Here is a 26,715-nt window from a genome sequence, read left to right on the forward strand (position 1 = left end):
CCATCAGCGGAAACATGCTTCCTGCCTACAGTGTCCAATCCCTTAATAATCTTATACACCTCAATCAGGTCCCCTCTCATCCTTCTAAACTCAAGTGTATACAAGCCCAGTCGCTCCAATCTTTCAACATATGATAGTCCCACCATTCTGGGAATTGACCTCGTGAACCTACGCTGCACTCCCTCAATAGCAAGAATGTCCTTCCTCAAATTTGGAGACCAAAACTGCACACAATACTCCAGCTGCGGTCTCATCAGGGCTCTGTACAGCTGCAGAAGGACCTCTTTGCTCCTATACTCAATTCCTTTTGTTATGAAGGCCAGCATGCTATTAGCTTTCTTCACTGCCTGCTGTACCTGCATGCTTGCTTTCATTGACATATAATTTTAAATTTAGAGGCTTGTATTAATAATCAAAATGAGGAAAGAAAACATTCTGTTATTAAACCAAAGGTCAAACTGCACTGCAGTATCTCGTCACAGGAGTAACCCCATTATTGATTTTCAAGATAATGGGAACTGCAGATGTTGGAGAATCCAAAACAACAGTGTGGAGCTGGATGAACACAGCAGGCCAAGCAGCATCTCAGGAGCACAAAAGCTGATGTTTCGGGCCTTCATCAGATGAAAGGTCTAGGCCCGAGGCGTCAGCTTTTGCTCTCCTGAGATGCTGCTTGGCCTGCTGTGCTCATCCAGTTTCACACTTTGTTGTCCATTATTGATTTTGATCAGTGCATGCTCACATCCAGATACCTGTAAGATCAGCTTAAGATAAAAACACACATCCCTCACTGGGACTAAAAGTGCAATTGTGCATGGTATGAAGAGAAATATGCTAGTGCCAATGTTACGTGCAAGCAGCAATGTGCACGACCTTTTACATGTGCAAATGTAAGTGCCTTTGTCAGGGAGTATAGGCCATATGGTCAGATTATATGGAGGTCATCTTTATCATGCAAGGTTATAAATATTAAATCAATTGTTTTTTTACTAAATCAGCCAATTGTTTTACTGAAACAGAAGTCCATCATGATGCTTTTCTGAAAAACACTACAGAGAAATCAATCCAGAAGGATATCAAAATGTATATTCACTCACTGAACAAATCTCAACTCAGAAATTTTACAAACAGGTTAGTATTATAGCCTGGGATTAGATATATTGCCAAAATTTAGCCAACAATACATAGGATTCAAATTCAGAAAGAGCACTGTGATTTAAATGCTTACAGCATTGGAGAAATCATTGATTCTACTGCTAAATCTGAAACTTTCTTTTGAATTTCAAATGCAGCATCAGGAGCCTGGTTTCCAATCAAGAAGAAGAAAACAAGCACCATTTAATTATCAAATAAAAACGAAAGAACTGTGGATGCTGTAAATCAGGAACGAAAACACAAGTTGCTAGAAATGCTTAGCTGGTCTGGCAGCATCTGTGAAGACAAAAATCAGAGTTACTGTTTCGGATTCAAATGGATAAACTCCCTCACATTGCCAGCCCAAGGAACAACTTGTAATCATACTAAATCACATCATTTAATACAGTAAAATGTCCCAAGATATTTAACTGCAGCAAATATCCAACTAAATTCAACAATGAGCCACTTAAGGAAATATTATCACAGCAGCAAAACCTTGCGCAGTGCAGTAGGTTTTCAGGAGCAATTTAAAAGCAGAGAACTAGAGATAAAGAAGGAATTTCAGAGTTTAGGACTTAGTGGTTGAAGACATGGCCAACAAAGATGCAATGACTAAAACTGGAGATGTTCGAGGGGTCAAATTACAGGAGTGCAGATATCTCACAGGGATCTAGAGCTGACAAAGATTTCAGATAGGGAGGGCTGAGGGCACTAAAGAATATGAAGATAAGGTTGAGATTTCTAAAATCAAGGCATTTCTTAACCACAAGCCAACAAGATTATAAGTGCCTGGGTCTTGATTCAAATTAGGACACAAACAGTTAAGTTTTTGACAAGTTCAGGTTTCCAAAGGGCATAATGAAACATGCTAGGGAGGCACGCAAAGGAATACTCACATCTAGAGTTAAAATACGCATGAAGGTTTCAGCGATGTATGAGTTGATACCATGGTAGAGTCATCCCACACTGGGGAGGTGGAAACGGTCTTAGTGAGGAAGGGTCACCGGACCGGAAACATTAATTCTGTTTTTTCCTTCATAGTTGCTGCCACACCTGCTGAGCTTTTCCAGTAACTTTGTTTTAGTTAGTGACTATATTGTTTTGCTTCGGAGTATTCTGGACTCAATATGCTTGATCTATGCTTCAGCCACACAGTTACAACAGTGCTATGCATTTAATAGGAAAAATTAAAATGGTAGTTCAATACTGAAGTTGTGGTGACAGAGTAACTTATTCACATAAGTGGACAATATACATCACCCTGAGATAGGTCACATAATAATAACTATTGAGCTGCTACAACTGTATAGCTTCACATGCTTCAATATCTCAAAAAACGGCATTGAATATTTAAGAGTATTTGATGTTGCACTGACAGACTAACAGGCCATTTAGTAGTAGTATCCAACCTTTGAATTTCACAGGCCATTAAGTGCATTCAACGGAGCTCCACTAGTGTGTATGGTTATGATCTTAAACTGCTGAAACTAAACAGATCTCTATGCTCTGTTCTATGATTCATCCATCAATAAGACAAGGCTAACACTTTTTCCCAAATCTCCAGACCATAAATCACAACCAAAACTAGCTAACTAGCAAGACTTTGAAGAAAACTAAATAAGTCATAGCTCTTTTATCACAGTCACAATGAAAATTCAATACTAAATCATGGTTAAAAGTTGTTTGTTTGTCACACCCACGGAACAGAGAAAGGAAGGAAACGGCAAAGAAAAATGGGCAAGAATGAGATAAAAAAAATATCAAATATTTAAGGAAGCAGTTCTGTACAACTACCCTTTCTGACAACGCCGATCACAATAACAGTCTAATCAATTGGCATCCTACCACTGATTATTTTGCAAATTACCTTAAAGCTGTGTTCTGTCATAAGGAATTATAGAAATTCTGTTGTTTTAAGGAATATTGCAATATAAAGACAATTACTCAATGTAATATCATACTGCTACTCTATTGCAGGGACAATTCCACTGAAGGGATACTGTTGCTCCAGGATGTTGCATTCACTTCAAGATCATGTACACCACACTGTGTTCATTAATTGTACTGCAATCTCAGGGTCTGGCCATACACCGACTAACAGGTGGCAATGAAGAAAATCAAAACCCTTGCAATTATATACCACCTCAGACTTCACAAAGTCTACTCTGGCTGGAAAACCAGATTTAGTAGGTTATTCTACCATCTTCAATCTGAAAACCAAAGTGAAACGCAATCTCGAAACCTGGAACGTACAGACCCGCATGGACAACAAGCAAAACAATCATCCAGAGGGAAGAACTGCCCTTTTTGCCCTGTTCCCAGGCACTTCCATATCAAGTCTCCTGCTGGCAACAATATCAAAGAGCAGACAAAAGGCAGTTGAGGGAAGAAGGGGTGATTACACCTTTTTCTGGACAAGAAATCAGAGCATCAACCCAGACTGAATGAACTCAACTGACTCGTGAAGCTCCTAGTTGGCATCACTCACCTAGTGACTCTGAGTACAACCTGACATAAGCTAGCAGGAAAAAGTCATGACTGCCTACATCACAGTTGAATCCAAAGAAGGCTTCTCTTCCACCCTGGGCATCATACTCACCAACATCACTAAGGAAGATAAAATCATCTTCCTTGGAGTGCCAGGACCGAAAAGGATGCTCAATTCTGAAAAGGAACCATCTGAAAAGAAGGAGCCAGGAACTGCAACTCCAGTGGGATACTTCTGCTCCCCAAATTGTGGAAATTAGCTGCTTGACACCCACACATCGTCCTGCTAAAAAGATAAGTTCGAGATGGCTCGAAAGCATGCATAATCAAAGCACTGGCACATGATCGATTTCATCACCATTTGTGCCTGCGGCCAAAAGTATGTCAACATTACCAATGTGATGACTAGTGCAGATGACTGCTGGAGGCAGCACTGGTTCATCCCTTCCTCAATGCCCTTCAAATGCCACTTCAGACTGCTGCACAGAGCAAATCCATTAAAAAAACTCATTGCTCAGCAGCTTCAAGAGCAAAGCAGACTAGTGAACCTCCAACAGAGTCTTCAGCAAAATCTCCAAAGGCTTCATTTTAATGGAGTAGAGGAAATCTGGAAAGAGTTGAAGATAACCATCATTTCATTGTGAATAAACTATTGTTGACAAGATCAGGAAACACCAAGGCTACTTCTACAAGAATAATCGCATCATCCAAGACCTCATCAATAAGAAGAAAGCTCTGACTGACAAGACAACAATACCAGAAACGAAAAGAGGAAAACTCAAACAGCAAAGGCAGAGTTACACACAACATCCAGGGAAATCAATAACCATTGGTGAACTAAAAAGCTATGGAGCTGCGAGCACGACAGCTGTGGTTTGTCCAGTGTCACCAAGGTAACAGACGATCCAAAGCCCTTGGCCTCAAACTGGTGCAGAGTAGGAATTGCAACCTTTTGAGAGACAATGAAAACATCAGCCTCCATTGGACAGAACGCTCAAAGAATTCCTAAATCATGATATAATCACTGATTAGGACATGTATGATGAAATCACCCAACTTCCCAATGACAATCTTGGATTCCCACCTAACACAGCATAAGTTAAAGCTACCATTAAATACATGAATGGGAAAGCTGGAGTACACAGGACTCAAGTACAGACTTATAAATTTAGAGGAACATAGTTTACCCATAATCTCAACCAAACATTCTGGAAAATCCGGGATCAAGAAGAAATCCCTGCTGATCTCAGGGATCCCCCCATCACCACCAATTTCAAGAAAGGAGACACAATCGTTTTGGAAACCAAGAAACAACCTTACTCTTCCCCCACCAAGAAGACCATTGGCCGAATCCTTGCTAGGTACCTTCTTGTTGTCTTAACAATACACTTTCTGAAAGCCAGAGTTGCTTCTGACCAAACTGTGGAACTATATGCATGATTTTCACTGCTCTGCAACTCTAACAGAAACACCAGGAACAATGCCAATCATTCTACATGGCATTCACTAACATGACCAAGGCTTTTGATTCAGTCAATCAGGGAGTGCTTTGGAAGATCCTGTCAAAGGCCAACTGTCCACAGAAATTTATCAACATCCTCCATCTCCTCCACAGCAAGATATCAATGATGGTTCTCACCAACGGTAATATGACAGAATCCTCACCCTTTTCTCCATCTTCATCACCACCACTCATCATTTTGTCAAGAACAAACTTTTTGATTGTCTTGACGTCATCTACAGGGTGACTGGAAGACTTTTAAACCTCAACCCGTTGAAATCCATAATGAAAATGCCTGTGACCTGAATTGCAGAGCTGCAGTATGTGAATGACAATGTCATTTCTGCTTTGTTGGAACAGAATTTTCAAGCCTCTCTTAACGCCTTTGCAGAAGCATACCAAAGAATTACTATCAGGCTTAACCTAAAAATGACTCAAATTCTTCACAAATCTGTCCCAGGTCATGTTCCAGTCCATCCTTCCATTAAGGTCAATGGAGGAATCCTCCCAAAGTGGAACACTTCCACTAGCTGGGAATCTCTCTCTCATCGAAAGCTGACATCGTTGTAGAGATTCAACATTACATCCAATCTGAGTGTACTTCCTTTGTACACCTAAACATGCCAATCTTTGACAACTGTGAAACCTCTGCTGATACCAAGGTTTTTGTGAATAAAGCAGTGATCCTTCTGACTGCACTTTTTTTTAAAGTTTAATGTATTTTCCTGAGCAATCTGTTCAGAGATGCTTTCACACACCTCTATAACAGGTGGGACTTCAAACCGGGTCTCGGCTCAGGGGGCCCAGAAGTAACAAGCTCTGTTCTCATCTATATGGTTCCAAAACTTGTACTACATACAGCCACTACCTCTAGGCCTTTGAGAAGTATCATCAATGTTGTTTGAGGCGGATTCTCCACATCAAGTGGGAGACAGGCATCCTTGAAACAACTAAAAGCACCAGTATCAAGGCCTTGATAATCAAATCCAACCTTGCTGGGACAGTCACGTGCTTAGGATTCCCAAGTGCGACTACCAAAGCAAATCATCTTCGCACAGCTAAAGGAAGGCATTTGAATGAAAAGACAATAAAGGAAGCATTTCAAAGAGTCCCTGAAGGTTTCTCTCAAGTAATGTAACATTGATGTTAATGAATGGGAGACCTTTGTTCAGAAGAAACTGACCTGAAGAAACTCATGTACGAAGGTACACAATTCTTTCAGAACACCCAACGACAATAGTAAGTACAAAAAAGGAACCAGAGAAAGGAAAGCCAACAACTTCAAGGCCAAGGGCCACATCCACCTGCCAGAAACACCTGCCAAATGTGTGGTTGAAGACACAGCTCTAGGATCAAGCTCATCAGCCATGCAAGAATCCATCATCAGTGATATGGAATTTCTTGGGTGCAGAATCATACATGTTAGCGAGTGACCGTCAATGGCAATTACCCTCATCTTATGTGCCTTAATTTTACCCACTAATTTCTTATGAATGACCTTAAAAAAATCTCAAAAATCCAAATACGCCATGTCTACTGATTCTCCTTCATCTATTCTACTAATTCCTTTCTCAAAAAGTACTGGTATATTTGCTAAGCCAGAATTGCCTTTCATAAATCCATGCTGGCTATGAAAAATATTATTCCAATTTATAAGTGTTCTGTTATTGTATCTTTTGTAAAAGACTCTAGCATTTTCCCATTATTGATGTTATGCTTACTGTGTCCATAATTTGGATTTTGATTTTTCCCCTTTTTAAATAGTGGAGTTAGATTTGCCACCCTTTAACCTGTATGAACTATTCCAGTGTCTATAATCCAACATCTAGAATTTAAGTCAGAAACAAAAAAATTATCAAGGCCATACTGCATTGTCTCTTTAAATTTTTTATTCCTTTCATATTTAGTCACAGCTCACATGAAGTTCCTGACCACAAAGGAATTGTCAAATGGTCTTGGTTAGCACGCACTCCCTTCACCTCAACAGCCCTACAGGCAACACAAACAACCTGTTCAACCTAACTAGTTTACAGTTCATACTCTACACAAATTTCCTCCCATCCCACTTGCATCTGGTCCTATCCAAAATATCCTATTTTAAATTAGACACTAACTACATGAGGGGATATTAGACCAAATGTTGAAGTGCTGGGTTGAAGGAATAAATTTGAAAAGACTTAGCAAAGGAAACAGAGGAAAAGAGGTGTTAGAAAAGATCTTCAAATTATAGGAAGGCGCGGCCACCTATAGAGTGTTTAAAATTTTGACTGCTAAGTAGGCCAGAAATTGTGGAGTGCAAATATTTGTCGAGTTTGCAAGGCTGTTGGAGATGACAGAGATTCAAGAAGATTGAAAAAAGGTTCAGAATTTTAAAACTGTAACATTACTTGATTAGAAGTAGTGTAGGTCAGCGACTATTGGTAAGGGAGTAGGTTTAATTAGTAATCAGAACTAGGTGTAAGTTGGGACATAGACAGCAGTGTCATGAAGGATCTAGAGTTCACAATATCTTACTGAAGGCCATTTGAGAATTTAAATGTATTGGACCTGCTATAAACTTTACTCTGTTTTGATAGATCTTCAAATAATTCACATATGTGGATCATTCATGACTTTCTCTTCATAACTAATCCAGGCTTTAATTAGATTAGTATGCAGATCATATGTAAGCAACATGTGTGTCCAAGTGCATCTTTTTGCCTGTTAAATATCAATGGTTTTACATGTTATTGTGGCATGGATTTGGGCAATGTTAAAAAACAAATTTAAATCTACATAGAAGGCATATATCTGCACAGACACCTTCACTCTATTCCCTGCATTAAATTTACAACAACCACAGTTCAAAGTGAAAACATTTTTGTTAAAGTTCTTTTAAATGTGCCTTTCAATAATTACAATGGGCTAAGAAGTGGCAGATGGAGTTTAACCCTGAAAAGTGTGAGGTGATTCATTTTGGAAGGACAAACTTGAGAGCAGTATGCAGGGTTAACTGGAAGATTCTTGGCAGTGTGGAGGAGCAGAGGGATCTTGGGGCTCATGCCCACAGTTCCCTAAAAGCTGCCACCCAGGTGGATAGAGTTGTGAAGAAGGCATACGGTGTGTTAGCTTTCATTAATAGAGGGATTGAGGTCAACAGCCATGAAGTTATGCTCCAGCTATACAAAAGCCTGGTTCAGCCACATCTGTGGTATTATGTCCAGTTCTGGTTGCCTCATTACAGGAAAGATGTGGAGGCGTTGGAAAAGGTGCAGAGGAGATTTACCTGGAATGGAGGGAAGGTCTTATGAGGAAAGGTTGAGCGCGCTAGGGGGTTTTCTCTTTAGAACAACAAAGGATGAGAGGTGACTTCATAGAGGTGCATAGAATGATCAGAGGAATAGATAGAGTAGACAGCCAGAGACTTTTTCCTAGGGTGGAGGTAGCTATTACAAGGGGGCCATAGTTTTAAAGTGAGTGGAGGTAGATATCAGGGAGACATCAGAGGTAGGTTCTTTACTGAGAGCGGTAGTAGTGTGGAATGCATTACCGGAGAGGGTGGTGGAGTCAGCCTCATTAGGAGCATTTAAGCGGCTATTAGATAGGCATATGCAAGATAGTATAAGGTAGCAGTGGAGGTTAGACAGACCTTAGAATTAGGGTAAAAGTTCGGCACAACATTGTGGGCACGAGGCATGTACTGTGCTGTACTGTTCTTTGTTCGTTTGTTCTTTGTTTGTTTTTGTTTGACGGACCCAACCTACCTTAGAATTAAATCTCTGGGTCTGTTATTTTTTTGAATTGCACATTCAAATATGTCAGTGAAATTGTCTTTCTGAATCTGTGCTTAATTTTAATTTCCCTTTGAAATTAGTTTGATCTATACTTGTGATCATTCCTGTTCCAGACTACACAGAACCCACACCTGCTGGCTGACCAGACCATTGACAGTTCCTTGTAAGCTGCCAATTGGGATAATGGATAACAGGCATCATCAATAGAAATTAACTAGAGTTAACAAAAGGATCACTTTTTCTTAAAAAGCAGGGGCACAAACAATAACAGTGGTCTCAGAAAGTTTCAAGAATTATAGAAAACCACAGCAGACTTGCTTTCCAGCCATACACTTAACCAATCCATCATTTTCCAAGCATCCACTTTCTGGGAATACACACCCCTTAAAAATAATTATGTAATAGAATCTGGAAGAGATGAAAATATTCTGGGCAACTTCAGGGCCTACCATGTGAACAATCAAATGTTGAAATGTGTGATGTGTCAGTTTACCTATGATTTACAAAATTTCAAATGATTCTGTGGAGAGAAGGCAAGCAAAGCTTTTAAAAGAAATAAGACATAGATTGTGGCTTAGTTGCTGGAAAAACAGTTTTAGAAGACGTCCTATGCTGAACATTGCCTAGCACCAGCCTGTTACCAAGTTAGTACAAATGAAAGATCTCAGAAAGCTAAACTCTTTCTTTTTCTGTAGACAACAAACCTCAAAGCAAGTCTAGCTGAAAGGGTCTCTCTCAGTTGAAATGTTAAGGCAAGGTGTAAAGGTGAAATAACAGGATTTCAAATAGCCTTTCTACTGATCTTGTCTGATTTGAAGATGTAGCCAATTCTACAGCTGTCAGCATATTGACCTCACTGATAGAAATCTGGACTGCAGTCACCATGTTTTATCCTTTCAGTTCAGACCCTTGGCCCAGACGCAATTTCCCTTCACCACTTCCTTAAAAACCCAAATAATCTCTAAAAAGTTGCACTGCCCAGTTTGTCATGTGATATTGTGCTGGAGAATAAGGGGATATATTTTAATTCTACATAGTAACTTCACTGCTCACCAGGAGCACCACTAACTCTAAGACTAAGTTTACTTGCAAATAATAGGACTTTTATGGCATGGTGATAGCGTTCTGGGCTAGGACCCGAGTTCCAGAGCCATCTGCTCGACACGTTGATTAGAAAATATCAACTTCTAATAAATGAGTTATTTTTGAGTTAATTACAGATACTTGGCCAAAGTTTTATTCAAGACAGTAGTACAAGAGAGAAACAAATGAACTATTTTTGGTACAGTTTTGTATGTCTTGCAAGGTAATAGACTTGATTACTACCAGACTCCATCCAGTAAAGTTGTAACATACTGCATTCTTTTCTGATTACTTAATGACCATGACTTATTTTTAACTCTGTATTGAGAAGAGACAACTCTATTTTTACATCCAGGTTCTTTTTATTCTTCAATCTTTCTTCCAATTTCTGTCCTTAGTTTCCCAAAAACATCTGCAAGATCCTTCAATTTTTTATTCCAGAAAAAAGCAGCACGATGACAATGTCCTGAAATGTGAGCGATCAATCTCAACAAAGCCCCTTAATTTTGTACAGCTCAGAATTGAATGAACAGAGCTGCACATCTTCAATGATCTCCAAATAACTAAGCTTCTCACCTTTAATAACATCTCCTCACTGAATCCCTTCTGTATCTTTAGCACAATCTTCAATCCTATTCAAAGAAAGTTGTCTGAAAGTGTGCACAATGTTCTAACTGCAACCTAACCATCAGATTAATTCAGCACAGTGATACAGACAGGAAGAAGTGGTCAGGGAAGAGGGAGAGAATAGATGTGACGCCAATGAGGGTTGCGCAGAAGAAAAGGACGCTACCAGATCTGCCAGCACTGGTTTTGCGCTTCCAAAAGATTAATGCAGCCATTGAAATTAATATTTTACAATTGGAATAGCTGTCCTTTGATTCTAACTGCTGGTATTAACTAGAAGCTTCCATTTTGTAAGAAAAGTGGAGATACTGAAACTAGTACAACGGAGAAGCCCAAGTGGAATTTTAAGAAACTAGTAAGGAAAGGCTGTTCGCTCTGTTTTGCAAATCAGAGAGAAGGAGTCAATTCAAAACAGTCAGAATGGGCGAGTGATAAGAAATTTTGAAAGTATCGTATGCAGTTTTAGCGTCCTTACTTAGGCAGGGATAAAACTGTATCTGGTACAGTTTCGAAATGACACATTTGGCAAATTTCTGGAGTGAGAGATTTGTTTTATGAGGAAAGGATGAGCAGATGGGGCCTACATACATTATTGATTAGAAGATTTAAAGATGATCTTATTGAAACATTGAAGATTCTGAGGGATGTTCATAGGGTTCATAGGGTTGCTGGGAGGATAGGGAGTCTAGAACTACAAGACAATTTCAAAATAAGGAGTCTCTCACTTAAGACAGAGATGAGGAAGTTCTCTCAGAGGGGTACAAGTTTTTAGAACTGTCTTCCCCCAGAGAGTGGTGAGCAAGAGAGACAGCACGAGCATGAGACAAAGGCGGTCTGAACTACATTTCAGGGTTTCATCTTTATTCAACAAAGGAGTTAAGGGTGATTAGGGCAGGCAAGAAAATGAAGTTAAGCTCCAATCAAATCAATCAGTATCTCATTGAATGACAAAACATGGTTGGTGGAGAGTGCCAAATAGCATTCAATTCTTACTCAATTCTTTTGATCTTAACTTCTTTTTTGGTAGCATCTGTCAGAGGTTGAAATGTTTTGCCATAACCAGGTGTGACAAAGAACAGATGCTACACAGAAAGACACAGGGTACAGCAGAGAGATGGGCAGGATTAGTTGAGGATTTCTGCACCAGAAAGAGTAGGTATCAACATGACAAACTAAATGGCCTCCTTGAATTTTGTAAAACTCAATGGCTGAATCAGCTAGTGAACCAAGACTGATTTGAGATCAATACATTCCCAGAGATTACCAATCAAAATAAAATAAATGTTAGTCAAAACAGTCAGTTCACATAACAGTGTATCTACCTGCATTTACATAGAAGCTTATCATATGCTAAAGGATGAGTCAGTCAAGTCATTTTGAAGTATAGTCCTTCACAAGAAAGGAAACACTACTATCAATTTAGGTATAAAAAGACCCTCCAACAATATTAGAATGGTCTATGAGTGGTTTTTCTGCCATTGACAAAGGCATTGTTTTTTCGGGTGAACATTGAGAGAACTCCATAATTAACAAAATATTGCCCCACAATATCTTAAGCTTACTTAACTAAGTAGGCAGATCACTAATTTAGTATTGTATCAGAGATAATGGGAACTGCAGATGCTGGAGAATCTGAGACAACAAAGTGTGGAGCTGGATGAACACAGCAGGCCAAGCAGTTTGTGTTCCTAAGATGCTGTTTGGCCTGCTGAGTTCATCCAGCTGTACACTTTGTTATCACTAATTTAATATATAAGCTCTAGTCATTCAGCAGCCCAGCTGAGGTTCACCACAGATTACTTGCTGGCCACAACACTCTGGCTCAAGTTAGGAGTGCTGCTGCCATTTGAGCCAAACAATCCCAGCCTTATAATATTTCAATAAAAGCTCGTTGTTGCAATGAGGCAGCACTATATACCAAAACATTAATAAGGAAGCATCAAGGATTTTAATTCTAGAAGTGTCAGAAGTCACAACAAATGATACAAATTTTCTTGCGGTGGAGTCCAGTCTGTAGAAAGCTGAACTGAGCTGGTATCAGTCCTGGTACAGTTGGTCTCACTCTCAATTTTGGAGTTAGAAGGTTGTCGATACAAATCCTAATCAAGGGACTCGAAGACTAAACAAAAATCGCAGAAACGCGGATCCAATGCAGTAATGAGAAAGTGCAGCATGGTCAGAGATACCATGCGAACAAGACAGTAAACCAAGCTACTCAGTGTCCTTTCAGGACGTTAAAGGACCCCGCAGCCACTTTTATTTTGAAAAAGACGCTGAAGTAGGAAGGTGCCTGTGCCTGGGGAGCGATGCCTAAACCTCAGGCAAAAAGTGGAAACCAGCTGGATCATCAAGTCACTCCCATCAACAGCAACGTGTACAGATTGACTACCGTGTTTATTAGCATGGTGAATGAACTACAACAATCCTGGTGATAAGTAAAGTGTTAAAATAAAATGCGGCGATAAATGAAGGCGGACAAAAGAACCGATTTTAGGGATGTGAAAGGCGCTAAAGAAACGCAGCTTTCTCTGCCTCATGGGGTGAAGCGGGATGAGTTGGCGCTGGGGAAAGGAGTTGCTACCCCGGTAACTCACCGCCATCCAGGTCCACGGTGTAAATGGGCAGTGTTTCCAGGGAGAGTTTGTAACTATCAAACTTAGGGTCGAGGAGGTGACGGGAGACCGTCAGCGAACAGTTAGCCGCCGCCATCACACCGCCCGACAAACACTTCCGGTCACTCCTAGGGCAGGCCGGGAGTTGTAGTTCTGTCACTAGACCCGTAAACTAAGATCTTTAACCCTCGATGCGTCGCCATTATTTAATGTTCGCTGGCAAATAGATTGTGTATTTGCACACAAATTGAATTCTGGTTTCATATCATGATTTTCTGCAGTTTAGTTCCCTGTTCGGAGGACATGGGGTAAAGGATATTGCGTTGCACATTCTGTTTCCTCGCTTTTAAATCACATTTCGGCAGGGTTTAAGTTGCTACTGAGTCCCACAACCCCTCCCCACACACTCTCTCTCATTCTCTTTTCGTTGCTGTTGTTGTTGTTTCTCTGTTATTCACTAGTTAGCCCCAGGCTCCTTACAGTCCGGAACCGTTTTGTGGAATTGCAGGTTGGCGGGGAGCGGTATGAGGGCGGACGTTCTCCTTTGATCCGCACTGGGCCGTGCCCTGTTGTATGAGAGAGAGAGAGAAGTGAGATTGTGAGATACAAGTTGTTGGGGGGAAATCAGACAGGTAAGACGGGGCGATTCCGGACACAGAGAGGAAGTAATTTGGAATGGGGTTGAGAGAGAGTTATAACGATGGTGGGGTTCAGCGCAGAAATACAACCTTCAGTCCAACTTGTCCATGCCCATTGGATATTCTCAATTAATCTAGTCCCATTTGACCTCTATCACTCTTAAACCTTTCTTATTCCTACACCCATCTAGATGGCGTTTAAGTGTTGTAATTCTCCACTACCTCATTCCACATATACACCACTCTGTGTGGAAAAAGTTACCCCATAGGTCGGGGAGCTTTCCAGGAAAGGATGAAGGGGGTTTGGAGGGAGATGAAGGGGAAGAGAGGGGATGGTTGCAGGCTTTGGAGGGAGAGTGAGGCAGGGGTTGTTGGAAGAAGAGAAGGAATGGATTGCAGGGTGTTTCAAGGGATTGGGAGGAGGGGTGTTTGGAGGGAGGAGAGAGCATTTGGGAATAGAGGGGCAGGATTTAGATGAAGGTGATCTTAAAGGGGAAGTTTGGAGGTGAAAGGGATTTTGGATTGACGATGTTGTTTGAAAGAGCAGGGATGGGGTTTTAGACTGAAGGAGGGAGGGAGTTTGGATGGAGGAGAGGGGTAGAGGTTTTGGTCAGGACAAGAGATTTGGAGGGAGACAGGGTGATGAAGGACCAAAGGGATGTGGAACGGTTTATGTGAACATGGATGAGAAGTGAGGATGGAGTGAACAGGAGAATGGGACCAGGAGGGATGTGTTTGGGGAAGATAGAGGAGAGGAGCAGAGAGAGAGAGAGAGAGAGGACGAAGGGAGGGAAGGGGAAGAGTAGAAGTGTAGGATGATGGTAGGGAGGCCAGAAGTTCTGAAAATTGTAGAAGATGTGGTGTGGGGTCTGTAGATGACTTTGCTTCATTTTGAACTGTGCTGCAACCTCTTTCCGTCTAAATTCTTGGAGGCACTTTTCCTTCCCTGACTTTTGGTGTCTCTCATCATGAGCGCAGGTCTTGGTGCTCTACAAAATCAGCCATCATATCATTGTTTTTTTGCGGTCTTTGATTTGCTAACAAATGCTGTTTTTTTTCCATAGATCTCCATGGGTGACAAATGTCCTAGCTGGGTATAATTAGTCAACTTTAACAGAGTCATGTAATTACTGGTATTAGGACGTAAGGCAACAACATGGGATGCATATTGAAGAGCCCTACAGTTAATGTGGGTTACCACTGAGAAATCATTGCAGTTCAATTTTCAGAACGATTGAATAGACAAGGTTGATTTTGAGATTGGTCATAATGCAGTAGCAGTGATAATTACTGGGTTGTTTCTTGTATGATCTGTAGAGAATGTATACTGAAAGGCCAGAGTACAATCTGTTCCAGGCTTTTGATAAATATGAAGCAGTTTCAGTCAGGTATATCTTACAAGTGAGCGTGTTTCAGATCTTCCATCTCAAATCGAAGTTAAATGCAATTTATTGTATCAGTTCTGATGATGGGCCTAGGCCCAAAACATCAGCTTTTGTGCTCCTGAGATGCTGCTTGGCCAGCTGTGTTCATCCAGCCCCACACTTGTTATCTTGCAATTTATTGTGATGTCTTTTGCAGCCTCTAGGGGGTAGTCACCTACTACAGATGTATTTGGCAAATAGAAAATGCAGATTTTAAAACCTTGGAGCTGGAATATTTATTGGTGTGAGTGAAGCTCTTTTTTGTGACATGCTTATCTTCCGAGTGTGCCAGGTATGTAAAGGGAAGATTAGAAACAGGTAATCATGGAACGTACACAGGTATTATCAGTGTCATTTTTATTACGTAAAAAATACTGCGGTTGCTGGAAACCTGAAAGAAAGACAGAAAATGCTAGACAAACTCAGCAGGACTGACAACATCTGTGAAGGTGCATTGAGGGATGTCCATTCTGCGAATAACAAATGTGATTAAGACTTCAGTGGCAATAGGGGTGTGATAGGAATAGACCATTAGAAATTTTACATTTGGTGTGATGTGGTGTTTGAAACTCAGTCTAGTGTCGGAGATACAGTTTGTGCATCACCTTATCCAGGAAGCAGCACAGAAGGGGCTGATGTCAGGGAACAGGTGGTGATAAAAGCTTTTGTATTATTTTTCTTTATTTCATATCAAAATTTCAGTAATGAACAGCCACCACCTCTTTCTGAGTTTTTTTCCTTCTGCTTGTAACTGTAATCCAAAAACAACATGATGTAATAGGCTTAGCATGAAGTAGAAATGAAAAAAAGCCTAAAGGCTAACAAGAAGCCAACAATTAGTTTCAAAACTAAGAAACAGATTGGAAATGGGTATTTTTCCCAAAATGAGGATATGTGCTGCTATTAGCTCAACTTGTTTATTTCCTTTCCTAAGTACCTATCTCGAGTCATAGAATCCCTAGAGTGTAGAAAGAGGCCTTTCACCCCGTCAAGTCCTGTACATATCCTCAAAAGAGCATCCCACCTAGCCCCTGACCCCCACACCATCCCCGTAATCCTTCATTCACCATGGCCTACCTGAATACCTCAAGACACTATGGGGCAATTTAGCATGGCCAGTCCACTTAACCTGCACATTGTTGGACTGTGGGAGAAAACCAGATCACCCCCTGCAGAAATTTGCACAGATGCAGGGAGAATGTGTAAACTCCACACAGATAGTCGCCCTGCATTGTGAGGCAGCAGTGCTAACCACTCTACCCCCCCCCCCCCCCCCCGCCACTTTCTTTGGGGCAAGAGATGAGGGAGAAAAACCTTAAGTTGTTTTGCCCATGTGCTATTCTCTGTGGAAATATTACCAGTGTATTTGAGCTGTTGTAGCTGATGTTTTCATTAGGTCTCCAGATTTGACTGTGAGCACAATAGCGCAGTGATTTTGGTAATAAGTAATCTGGAGAGTGAGTTCCACTCAAATTCTACATAGATAATTACCCAGGACTGAAATCAAACCCTGGATCCCAGTAAGTTAGCAGTGCTACCCACTGAGCCACCCTACTGTTCTCTGTTAATTCATACAAAGAATTTTAGTGTACATATCAGAATGTGTTTGTAATTCTATTTGTCTGAAAATCACTGTTTTTATACTATCGCAGAAATCCTTTATTTCACACACTTGTTGCTCCTCATATTGGCATGTGAATTCATATCTGCCGTCACAAGAATGTTAACTCAGTTGTGAAAAGTCCAAATGCACAAAGCAGTCAGCTGATAATTTTGCTTTACAAGCATTTGCAGAAATATAGCTGTCAAAACATACTGATGAGGGCAGAGCAGTGGATGTGGTGTATATGGATTTTATGAAGGCATTTTGATAAGGTTCCCCATGGTAGGTTCATTCAGAAAGTAAGGAGGCATAGGATTCAGGGAAATTTGGCTATCTGGATACAGAATTGGCTGTCCAATAGAAGACAGAGGGTGGTAGTAGATGGAAAGCATTCAGCCTGGAGCTCAGTGACCTGTGGTGTTCCGCAGGGATCTGTCCCAGGACCTGTGCTCTTTGTGATCTTTATAAATGACTTGGATGAGGAAGTGAAAGGGCAGGTTGGTACGTTTGCCGATGACGCAAAGGCTGTGGAGTTGTGGACAGTGTGGAGGGGTGTTGGAGATTGCAACAGGACATTGACAGGATGCAGAGCTGGGCAAAGTGGCAGATGGGATTCAACCCAGAAAAGTGTGAAGTGATTCATTTTGGAAGGTCGAATTTGAATGCAGAAAACAGGTTTATTGGCAGGATTCCGGGCAGTGTGAAAGAACAGAGGGATCTTGGGGGTCCATGTCCATAGATCCCTCAAAGTTGCTACCCAAGTTTATAGGATTATGAAGAAGGCATATGGTGTGTTGGCTTTCATTGACAGGGGAATTGAGTTTAAGAGCTGTGAGGTTGTGCTGCAGCTGTCTAAAACCCCGGTTAGACCACACATGGAATATTGTGTTCAGTTCTGGTAACCTCATTATAGGAAGGATGTGGAAGCTTTAGAGAGGGTGCAGAGGAGATTTACCAGGATGCTGCCTGGACTGGAGGGCAGGTCTTATGAGGAAAGGTTACAGGAGCTAGAGCTTTTCTCATTGGAGCAAAGAAGGATGAAAGGTGACTTGATAGAGGTGTACAAGATGACGAGAGGCATAGATAGCATGGATAGTCAGAGACTGTTTCCCAGGGCGGAACTGACTATTCTGAGGGGACATAATTTCAAGGTGATTGGAGGAACATAGAGGGGAGATGTCTGAGGTAGGTTCTTCACAGAGAGTGGTGGGCGTGTGGAATGTGCTGCTGGCAGTGGTAGTGGAGTCAGATACTTCAGAGACTTTTAAGCGACTCTTGGATAGGCACATGGAGGATAGTAAAATGAAGGGTATGCAGGGTAGTTTGATCTTAGTCGGATAATAGGTCGGCACAACATTATGGGGCCAAAGGGCCTGTACTGTTCTATATTCTTTAAGCAAAACATTGCTGTTCCTTTCACATTGATAAATGCTGCTGTTTTCACACTGTTGCAGTTACTCACTTTTTCTGAAATGAATAAAGACGCACAACTCCGGGCAACAATAAACCAGAAATTGATAGAAACAGGAGAGCGAGAACGGTGAGATAATGTCCATTTTAAATATATTTTCCAAGTTCTAAATAATTGGGATGTCAATTCTTCCTAGTCTGTCTTTTTTCCTTACAGTCTGAAGGAATTACTCCGAGCTAAGCTGACCGAATGTGGATGGAAAGATCAGTTGAAAGCGCATTGTAAAGGTAAACTTTCACTGGAAAAGAGGGATGATATCACGTTGCAAGCCCTTCAGTTGCAATTTGGAACTTGAGTTATTGAAAAGTGTTTTACAAAGGTCAGAAGTGACTGCAGGCTGATTGATCTGAATGCTTATTCTTGGTCACTCAGTAGTTTATGATATAGAGGTGCTGGAGTTGTACTGGGATGGACAAAGTCTGAAATCACATGACACCCGATATAGTCCAACAGGTTTATTTGAAATCACAAGCTTTCGGAGTACTGCTCCTTCATAAGGGGAAGTAACACATTGCTTGCTGAAGGAGCATGCTTAGAAAGCTTGTGATTTCAGATGAACCTGTCGTATTATAACCTGGTGTCATGTGAATTCTGATTTTATTCACTGGTTTAATATAATTTTCAGGGTGAGCGGTCCTAATAGTTTACATAAAACCATGAATAACCTAACGCCAGAGGAATTTTCTGTTCAGCCCAAATAGTTGTCCTTAAACCTAACTTTATTTTCTGAATAAAATAATTCCGGTAAGACAAACAGAAGCTTTAATTGGCCCTGAAGCTTGTAAACTTAACTAAATGTAGCATTTTTAGGGGTTCACGAAATGGTACAGTATGGGAAGAAGGCATTTAACCCATTCAGTCCACACTGCCTCCTTACTACAGCAAATGGGGAAATAGGAAGGAAGAAGAAGGCACTGAACCAACATATCGGTGATTTTTCAGTGTCTTAAATTTCAAATTCACTACAGTGATAAATGTCGTCTATTCTGTTGGTTGGGTGGCTTCACCTTTATCCCCAATAATATGGACTTATACACTCGCTCCTAATTTGCAGTTTGTATGAATGGTGTTTGAAGTGCTTTTGTCAAAGGAATTAAGAAGGGGACCAAGGTACCTGGGATCACCAAGGCAGTTTGCTTTGACTCGTTAATGGACTTCAATAAAGCCTTTGATAAGGTTCCACATGGTAGGCTATTGGAGAAAATACGGAGGCACGGGATTGAGGGAGATTTAGCAGTTTGGATTAGAAACTGGCTTTCTGTAAGAAGGCAACGAGTGGTGGTTGATGGAAAATATTCACCCTGGAGTCAGCTCACTAGTGGTGTGCCTCAAGGATCTGTTTTGGGACCACTGCTGTTTGTCATATTTATAAATGACTTGGACGCAGGCATAGGTGTTAGTAAGTTTGCAGATGACACTAAAGTCGGTGGAGTGGTGGACAGTGTGGAAGAATCTGGATGTAAGTTTGCTCGCTGAGTTGGAAGGTTCGTTTTCAGACGTTTCGTCACCATTCTAGGTAACATCATCAGTGAGCCTCCGATGAAGCGCTGGTGTTATGTCCCGCTTTCTATTTATGTGTTTAGGTTTCCTTGGGTTGGTGATGTCATTCCCTGTGTTGGTAATGTCATTTCCTGTTCTTTTTCTCAGAGGGTGGTAGGTTTGTTGATGGAGTTCCGGTTGGATTGTCATGCTTCTAGGAATTCTCGTGCATGTATCTATTTGGCATTCCAGCCGGAACTCCATCAACATACACTAGGTCAATGGAAAGATTCTTGGTAGTGTGGATGTGCAGAGGGATCTTGGTGTCCATGTACATAGATCCCTGAAAGTTGCCACCCAGGTTGATAGAGCTGTTAAGAAGGCTTACAGTGTGTTAGGTTTTATTGGTAGAGGGATTGAGTTCCAGAGCCGTGATGTCATGCTGCAACTGTACAAAACGCTAGTGCGGCCTCACTTGGAATATTGCATGCAGTTCTGGTTGCCCCTTTACAGGAAGGATGTGGAAGCATCGGAAAAGGTGCAGAGGAGATTTACCAGGATGTTGCCTGGTCTGGAGCGCAGGCCCGATGAAGAAAGGCTGAGGGACTTGGGTCTGTTCTCGTTGGAGAGAAGGAAGCTAAGAGGGCATTTAATAGAGACATACAAGATGATCAGAGGATTAGATAGGGTGGACAGTGAGAGTCTTTTTCCAAGGATGATGACTTTAGCTTGTATGAGGGGGCATAGCTACAAATTGAGGGATGATAGATTTAAGACAGATATCAGACGCAGGCTCTTTACTCAGAGAGTGGTAAGGGCGTGGAATGCCCTGCCTGCCAATGTAGTTAACTCAGCCACATTAGGGACATTTAAACAGTCCTTGGATAAGCATATGGATGTTGTTGGGATAGTGTAGGGGGAGGGGCTTAGATTAGTTCACAGGTCGGCGCAACATCGAGGGCCGAAGGGACTGTTCTGCGCTGTATTGTTCTATGTTCTAAAGTTTTGAGTCCTATTTCATGCACAGGTGTTCTCGGAGAGGACTTATGCAATGTATATCAGTTGATTTGAAGACTCCCTCAACTGATGACCATTGCAGCACTTTGAATATATTTTGAATACTATAAGAGCAAAATAGTTTAAGGAAAAGATATGGAAATTGATGACCTCAGATGAGTTTCAAAACTAAGAAAAATTGAATACCATGCAATTGTCAATTCTACAATATGTCTCCTGCCAAAATTTGAATATTCGTACTAAGTATTTAGTCAGTTGCTTATTTTTGATACAAATGCTTTAAAGCTTGTTTTCTGGCTCTGTGTGGAAATTTATTCCCCCCTCCCATTTCCTTTAGATGTGATCAGGGAAAAGGGCTTGGAACATGTTACAGTTGACGACTTGGTGGCAGAAATTACTCCAAAAGGGAGAGGTATGTGTTTTGTTAACTTAGATGGAGTGTGCAGGATGGTGATTCCATCAGCTTCAGATGTGAGGATAACTACAGTACCAATTTCTGATGTAGTTGGTGGATCTGTCTCATCCTTAATTCGTTAAAACTATTCCTATATGAAGGGAGGACTTAAAGTGGCACAGTTGAATACACGTTCCCCCATTCTGTTTCTGACATTAAGAACAGAAAACACTGGAAACACTTAGCAGGCCTGGGAGCATCTGTTCAGAGAAAGAGTTGCGATGTCACCATGTTATGAAATTTTTTTTAAAAATAATGTAAATCAATATGCTGACAACAGATCTCATGTCAAAACTTGAAGGTTTGTGCTAAGTATTTAGTCAGTTGCTTATTTTGACACAAATGGTTTAAAGCTTGCTTTCTGTCTTTGTGTTGATTTTTCCCATTTCCTTTAATCTTAAGAATAAATGTTGTTGTTGCACTTATCTCCAGTATCGCAATTCTATCTCCAACATGGATGCTCCATGGACTGCCTTTTCTGGAAGGCCTTTTGTACTTCTGACTGTGACCTGATGTTAACTGCTCAGAATTTACTATTAAGCACGTGATTTATTCCAGTTTTCTTTTCAATACATTCAACCTGATATCCAGTTGTGTACGTCACCTGGATGGCCTGTAGCTCCCTACATAAATTCATCCCTACAAGTTAGGAACAGTAGGCCCCTTAAATCTGCTCCACCATTTGTTAAATTCAAGGCTGATCTCTTGGAAGTGATCCTAGCTGGGCTAGTCAGATCCCAGACTGAAATCTAATTTAATCAATTATATTTTGGTCCTTCACGGAAACATGAGCATGCAATGCTGCACATTTTGTTTTTGCAATATGTCTATAATACACAATAGAAATGAAAATAAAATAGAACAGCCAAACTATTTTCACTAAACACAATAGGAAAGATTTTGAAACATAGGACAGAAAAATAAATCCTATCTGTGCCAATGCCATCATTTGCAATATTCAAATACCAGAGAGAATTCCATTTTTTTATCACATCGATAGGTTTTAACTGTTATTTTTAATTCCCAGTTTTGAGAATTTGTTGGCCTTTTCCTTGATTATTCACACAACTGACTTTAAACCTTCTTCATTTCAAATAACCAGGGCTATAGCCAAAAACTTCTCATCTGGGATTTCATCTGCTGTCTTCTTCCTGTACCTTCAACTCTTGTTAGTGAAGAATCTATCTCTAAAAATATTCAATGACCCTGCCTCCACTGCTGTTTCGAGAAGAAAGTTCAACAGAACAATGTCCTTCTGAGAGAGAAATTCTGCTCATCGCTGTCTTAATTCAGAGGCCATTTACTTTTAAACTGTGTCCTCTAGGCCAAGTCTCCACACAAGGGAAAATCTCCATTCAGCTCATTCTCCCACCCAGTTTTGTCATATCTGCAAACTTGGAGTTATTACATTTAGTTCCCTCATATAAGTTAATACAATGTTGTGAATAGCTGGGGTCTAAGCATTAATCGCTGCAATACCCCACTAGTCACTACCTGCCAGTCAGAAAAAGATGTTTATTCCTACTCTTGTTTCCTGTTTACCAGTCAGGTTTTCCTCCATGCCAGTGCACTATCACTAATACGATGTACTGAAATTTTACATGTTAATCTCTTATGTGGGAGTTTGGCCATTCCCAGGGAGTATTGTGTCAGGTGAATAGGTGGAAGAGACAGTATAAGGATGTTGTATAACGCTCTCTGGTATCTTTATTTTGTCCCCAAATGCAACTAGAGCTAGGCTGTTTAGTGTCACTTTGGAGTGAAACAGAAATTTCCTTTTGTCCATTCAAATTACCATTTTGTTGACAACAATTTTCCTGCCTGCCTCAGTAGTTGAAAAACACTTCGAAGTGGCAGTGATAGTAGGAACTGCAGGTGCTGGAGAATCTGGGATAACAAGGTGTAGAGCTGGATGAACACAGCAGGCCAAGCAGCATCAGAGGAGCAGGAAAGCTGATGTTTCAGGCCTAGACCCTTCTTCAGAAATGGGGGAGGGGAAGGGGGCTCTGAAATAAATAGGGAGAGAGGGGGAGACCGATAGAAGATGGATAAAGGAGAAGATAGGTGGCAAGAAGACAGACCGGTCAAAGAGGTGAGAATGGAGCCAGTAAAGATGAGTGTAGGTAGGAAAATAAATAGGAGATAGGGAGGGGAGATTTTAAAGCTTGTGAAGTCCACATTGATACCACTGGGCTGCAGGGTTCCCAAGCGGAATATGAGTTGCTGTTCCTGCATCCTTTGCGTGGCATCCTTATGGCACTGCAGGAGGCCCAGGATGGACATGTCGTCTGAGGAATGGGAGGGGGAGTGGAAATGGTTTGCGACTGGGAGGTGCAGTTGTTTATTGCGAACCAAGCAGAGGTGTTCTGCAAAGCAGTCCCCAAGCCTCCGCTTGGTTTCCCCAATGTAGAGGAAGTCACAACGGGTACAGTGGATGCAGTGTGCCGCATTGGCAGATGTGCAGGTGAACCTCTGCTTGATGTGGAAAGTCTTCCTGGGGCCAGGGATGGGGGTGAGGGGAGAGGTGTGGGGGCAGGGGTAACACTTCCTGTGGTTGCAGGGGAAGGTACCGGGTGTTGTGGGGCTGGAGGGGAGTGTGGAGCGGACAAGGGAGTCACAGAGAGAGTGGTCCCCCCCCAGAAAGCAGACAAGGGTGGGGATGGATAAAGTCTTTGGTGGTGTCGGTTTGCAGATGGTGGAAGTGTCAGAGGATGATGCGTTGTATCCGGAGGATGGTGGTGTGGTATGTGAGGACTAGGGGGATTCTCTTTTGGTTGTTATTGCAGGGGCGGGGTGTGAGGAATGAGTTGCGGGAAATACGGGAGGCACAGTCGAGGGCATTCTCAACCGCAGCGGGGGGAAAGTTGCGGTCCTCGAAGAACACGGACATCTGGGATATGCGGGATTGGATTGCCTCATCCAGGGAGCAGGTGCGGTGGAGGCGAAGGAATTGGGAATAGGGGATGGCATTTTTGCAGCAAAGTGGGTGGGAGGAGGTGTATTCTAGGTAGCTGTGTAGATTTCGGGAAGGAGATAGAAGCGGGTGGTGCGGGGTTGGAGAATGATGAGGTTGGGGGCTGTGGGTGGGAGGACACCTACACTTTGCAGAACGCCTCTGCTGGGTTCGCACTAAACAACTGCCCCTCGCAATCGCGAACCGCTTCAACTCCCCCTCCCATTCTGCAGACGACATGTCCATCCTGGCCCTCCTGCAGTGCTACAGTGATACTACCCAAAGGTTGCAGGAACAACAACTCATATTCCTCTTGGGAACCATGCAGCCCAATGGTATCAATGTGGACTTCACCAGCTTCAAAATCTCCCCTTCCCCTACCACATCCCAAAACCAACCCAGCTCGTCCCCTCCCCCCACTGCATCCCAAAACCAGCCCAGCTCGTCCCCGCCTCCCTAACCTGCCCCTCCTACCTACTAACCTCACCCCGTCCCCTTGACCTGTCTATCCTCCCTGGACTGACCTATCTCCTCCCTACCTCCCCACTAAGGCGCACCTTTACTGGCTCCATCCCAGCTCTTTGACCAGTCTGTCTCCTCTCCACGCTTTCTTCTCCTCTATCCACCTTTGATCTGTCTCGCCCTCTCTCCCTATTTATTTCAGAACCCCCTTCCCCATTTCTGAAGAAGGGTCTAAGCCTAAAACGTCAGCTCTCCTCCTCCTATGATGCTTCTTGGCCTGCTGTGTTTGTCCAGCTCCACACCTTGTTACCCAAGTGGCAGTGGTCTTTTTATTAATGGGTCTCTTTTTCCTGAATTAATAGTGCACACATTATGTAGTCCAAAACAGAAGGCCAAGGTTTAAGGTGAGAAGGGAAAGATTTAAAAGGGACCTAAGGGGCAACTTTTTCACCCCGTGGGTGGTGTGTTAATAGAATGACCTGCCAGAGGGATTGATGGAGGCTGGTACAATTACAACATTTAAAAGACATCTGGATGGGTATATAAGTAGGAAGGGTTTATAGGGAAATAGACCAAACACTGGCAAATGTGACTAGATTAATTTAGGATATCTGGTCAACATGGACAATTTGGACTGAAGAGTCTGTTTCCATGACGTACAGCTCTATGACACTACAACTTAATTAACTTCACCTCATTTAGATGTCATCTCAAAGCCAAAGTTGAGCCTTTAATCATGTCTGATCTTAAGTCTCAAAGAAGGGTTCTGCTCTGGCTGTTCCCTGTTCCAAGATTGGTTGCTCTCAGATGCTGCGTAAAAGGAAAGTGGCCTGACTCAGCCCTTGCTGCAACTTCATCCTTACAGCCTATTACTTTTATGCTTTGACCAATCACTCCATTCCTTGGTTCAAATGAAAAAAAGGGTAACCCATTAGAAATGTGACTTGATGTATTCTAGCTTGAAATGAATATATTGTGACTGATTTTAAATAATGTAATTAATTGTGTCTTTGTGCTTCTATAATGCAGATTAATATGATCCTAGCACAATCATCTAACTTGTTTATATGTATTGTGCTAACTTAGTTCTTATTCTTTCTTTCAGCCCTAGTGCCAGATAGTGTAAAGAAGGAACTTCTGCAGAGGATAAGGACCTTTCTTTCTCAGCATGCCAGTCTTTAAGTTTCCGATGAGCAAATTACATTGCCATTTCTTTGTAGTTTAATTGATCATCAGATTGCCTCCATTGCCTAGGTGAAACTGAACATGGCTTTTTTTTGTGACAAGCTTTTGTGATGGTTTTGTAATACATTTATTGTCTTAACTTTTTATGTTCATGAATATAATTCACAAGCAGCTTTTCTACCCACTTCGCAATTTTCAATGACACGTTAAATGTGTTTAAATAAAATTTATTTTGAAATGATTATTTTTTTGAGTTGTTTTTGTGAAGTAATTTTAGATAACCTTGTTGTTCAGGAAGAAGTGTAGACTAGCAAGTTTTGAGAAGATTTGTAGCTCAGGTTGAGGTTCTGGATGTGAGATTGCTCGCTGAGCTGGAAGGTTCGTTTTCAGACGTTTCGTCACCATTCTGGGTAACATCATCAGTGAGCCTCCGATGAAGTGCTGGTGTTATGTCCCACTTTCTATTTATCTGGTTAGGGTTCCTTGGGTTGGTGATGTCATTTCCTGCGTTGGTGATGTCATTTCCTTTTCCGAGGTCCGAGTAGTCTGGCAGTCATTTCGGAAATGTCTTTGATGTAGGGGAGAGTGGTTATGGTTTCTGAGCCCGTTTTGTCTGTTTGGGTTTATTGCTGAGGAATCGGTGGACTGTGTTCATACGGTACCCATTCATTTTGAATACGCTGTATAGGTATCAAAGACATTTCCAAAATGACTGCCAGACTACTCGGACCTCTTGGCATCAGGGTAGCCCACAAACCCACCAACACACTAAAACAGCAGTTAATGAACTTAAAAGACCCTAAACAGAC

The 26,715-nt window shown here is 41.7% G+C and overlaps 2 protein-coding genes across 2 annotated transcripts in view; one reads left to right on the forward strand and one right to left on the reverse strand.

Moving 5' to 3' along the window:
• nudcd1 (NudC domain containing 1) overlaps positions 1-13,336 on the reverse strand; it is a 119,398-nt gene extending 106,062 nt beyond the window's left edge. Inside the window, exon 1 of the mRNA XM_059646315.1 lies at positions 13,203-13,336. Coding sequence (XP_059502298.1) covers positions 13,203-13,317 — 115 coding nt within the window. The 5' untranslated portion in view covers positions 13,318-13,336. The remainder of the gene's footprint in view (positions 1-13,202) is intronic.
• Positions 13,337-13,718: 382 nt separating this feature from the next.
• Positions 13,719-26,147, forward strand: eny2 (ENY2 transcription and export complex 2 subunit). The gene is made up of 5 exons (XM_048528519.2): positions 13,719-13,852; positions 18,340-18,425; positions 18,513-18,583; positions 21,190-21,264; positions 25,827-26,147. Exons 2-5 carry the CDS (start codon positions 18,358-18,360, stop codon positions 25,901-25,903), a joined length of 291 nt encoding a protein of 96 aa, XP_048384476.1. The 5' UTR covers positions 13,719-13,852; positions 18,340-18,357; the 3' UTR covers positions 25,904-26,147.
• Positions 26,148-26,715: the final 568 nt, after the last annotated feature.

Source organism: Stegostoma tigrinum, chromosome 5 (genome assembly GCF_030684315.1).
Source record: "Stegostoma tigrinum isolate sSteTig4 chromosome 5, sSteTig4.hap1, whole genome shotgun sequence".
Classification (NCBI taxonomy): domain Eukaryota; kingdom Metazoa; phylum Chordata; class Chondrichthyes; order Orectolobiformes; family Stegostomatidae; genus Stegostoma; species Stegostoma tigrinum.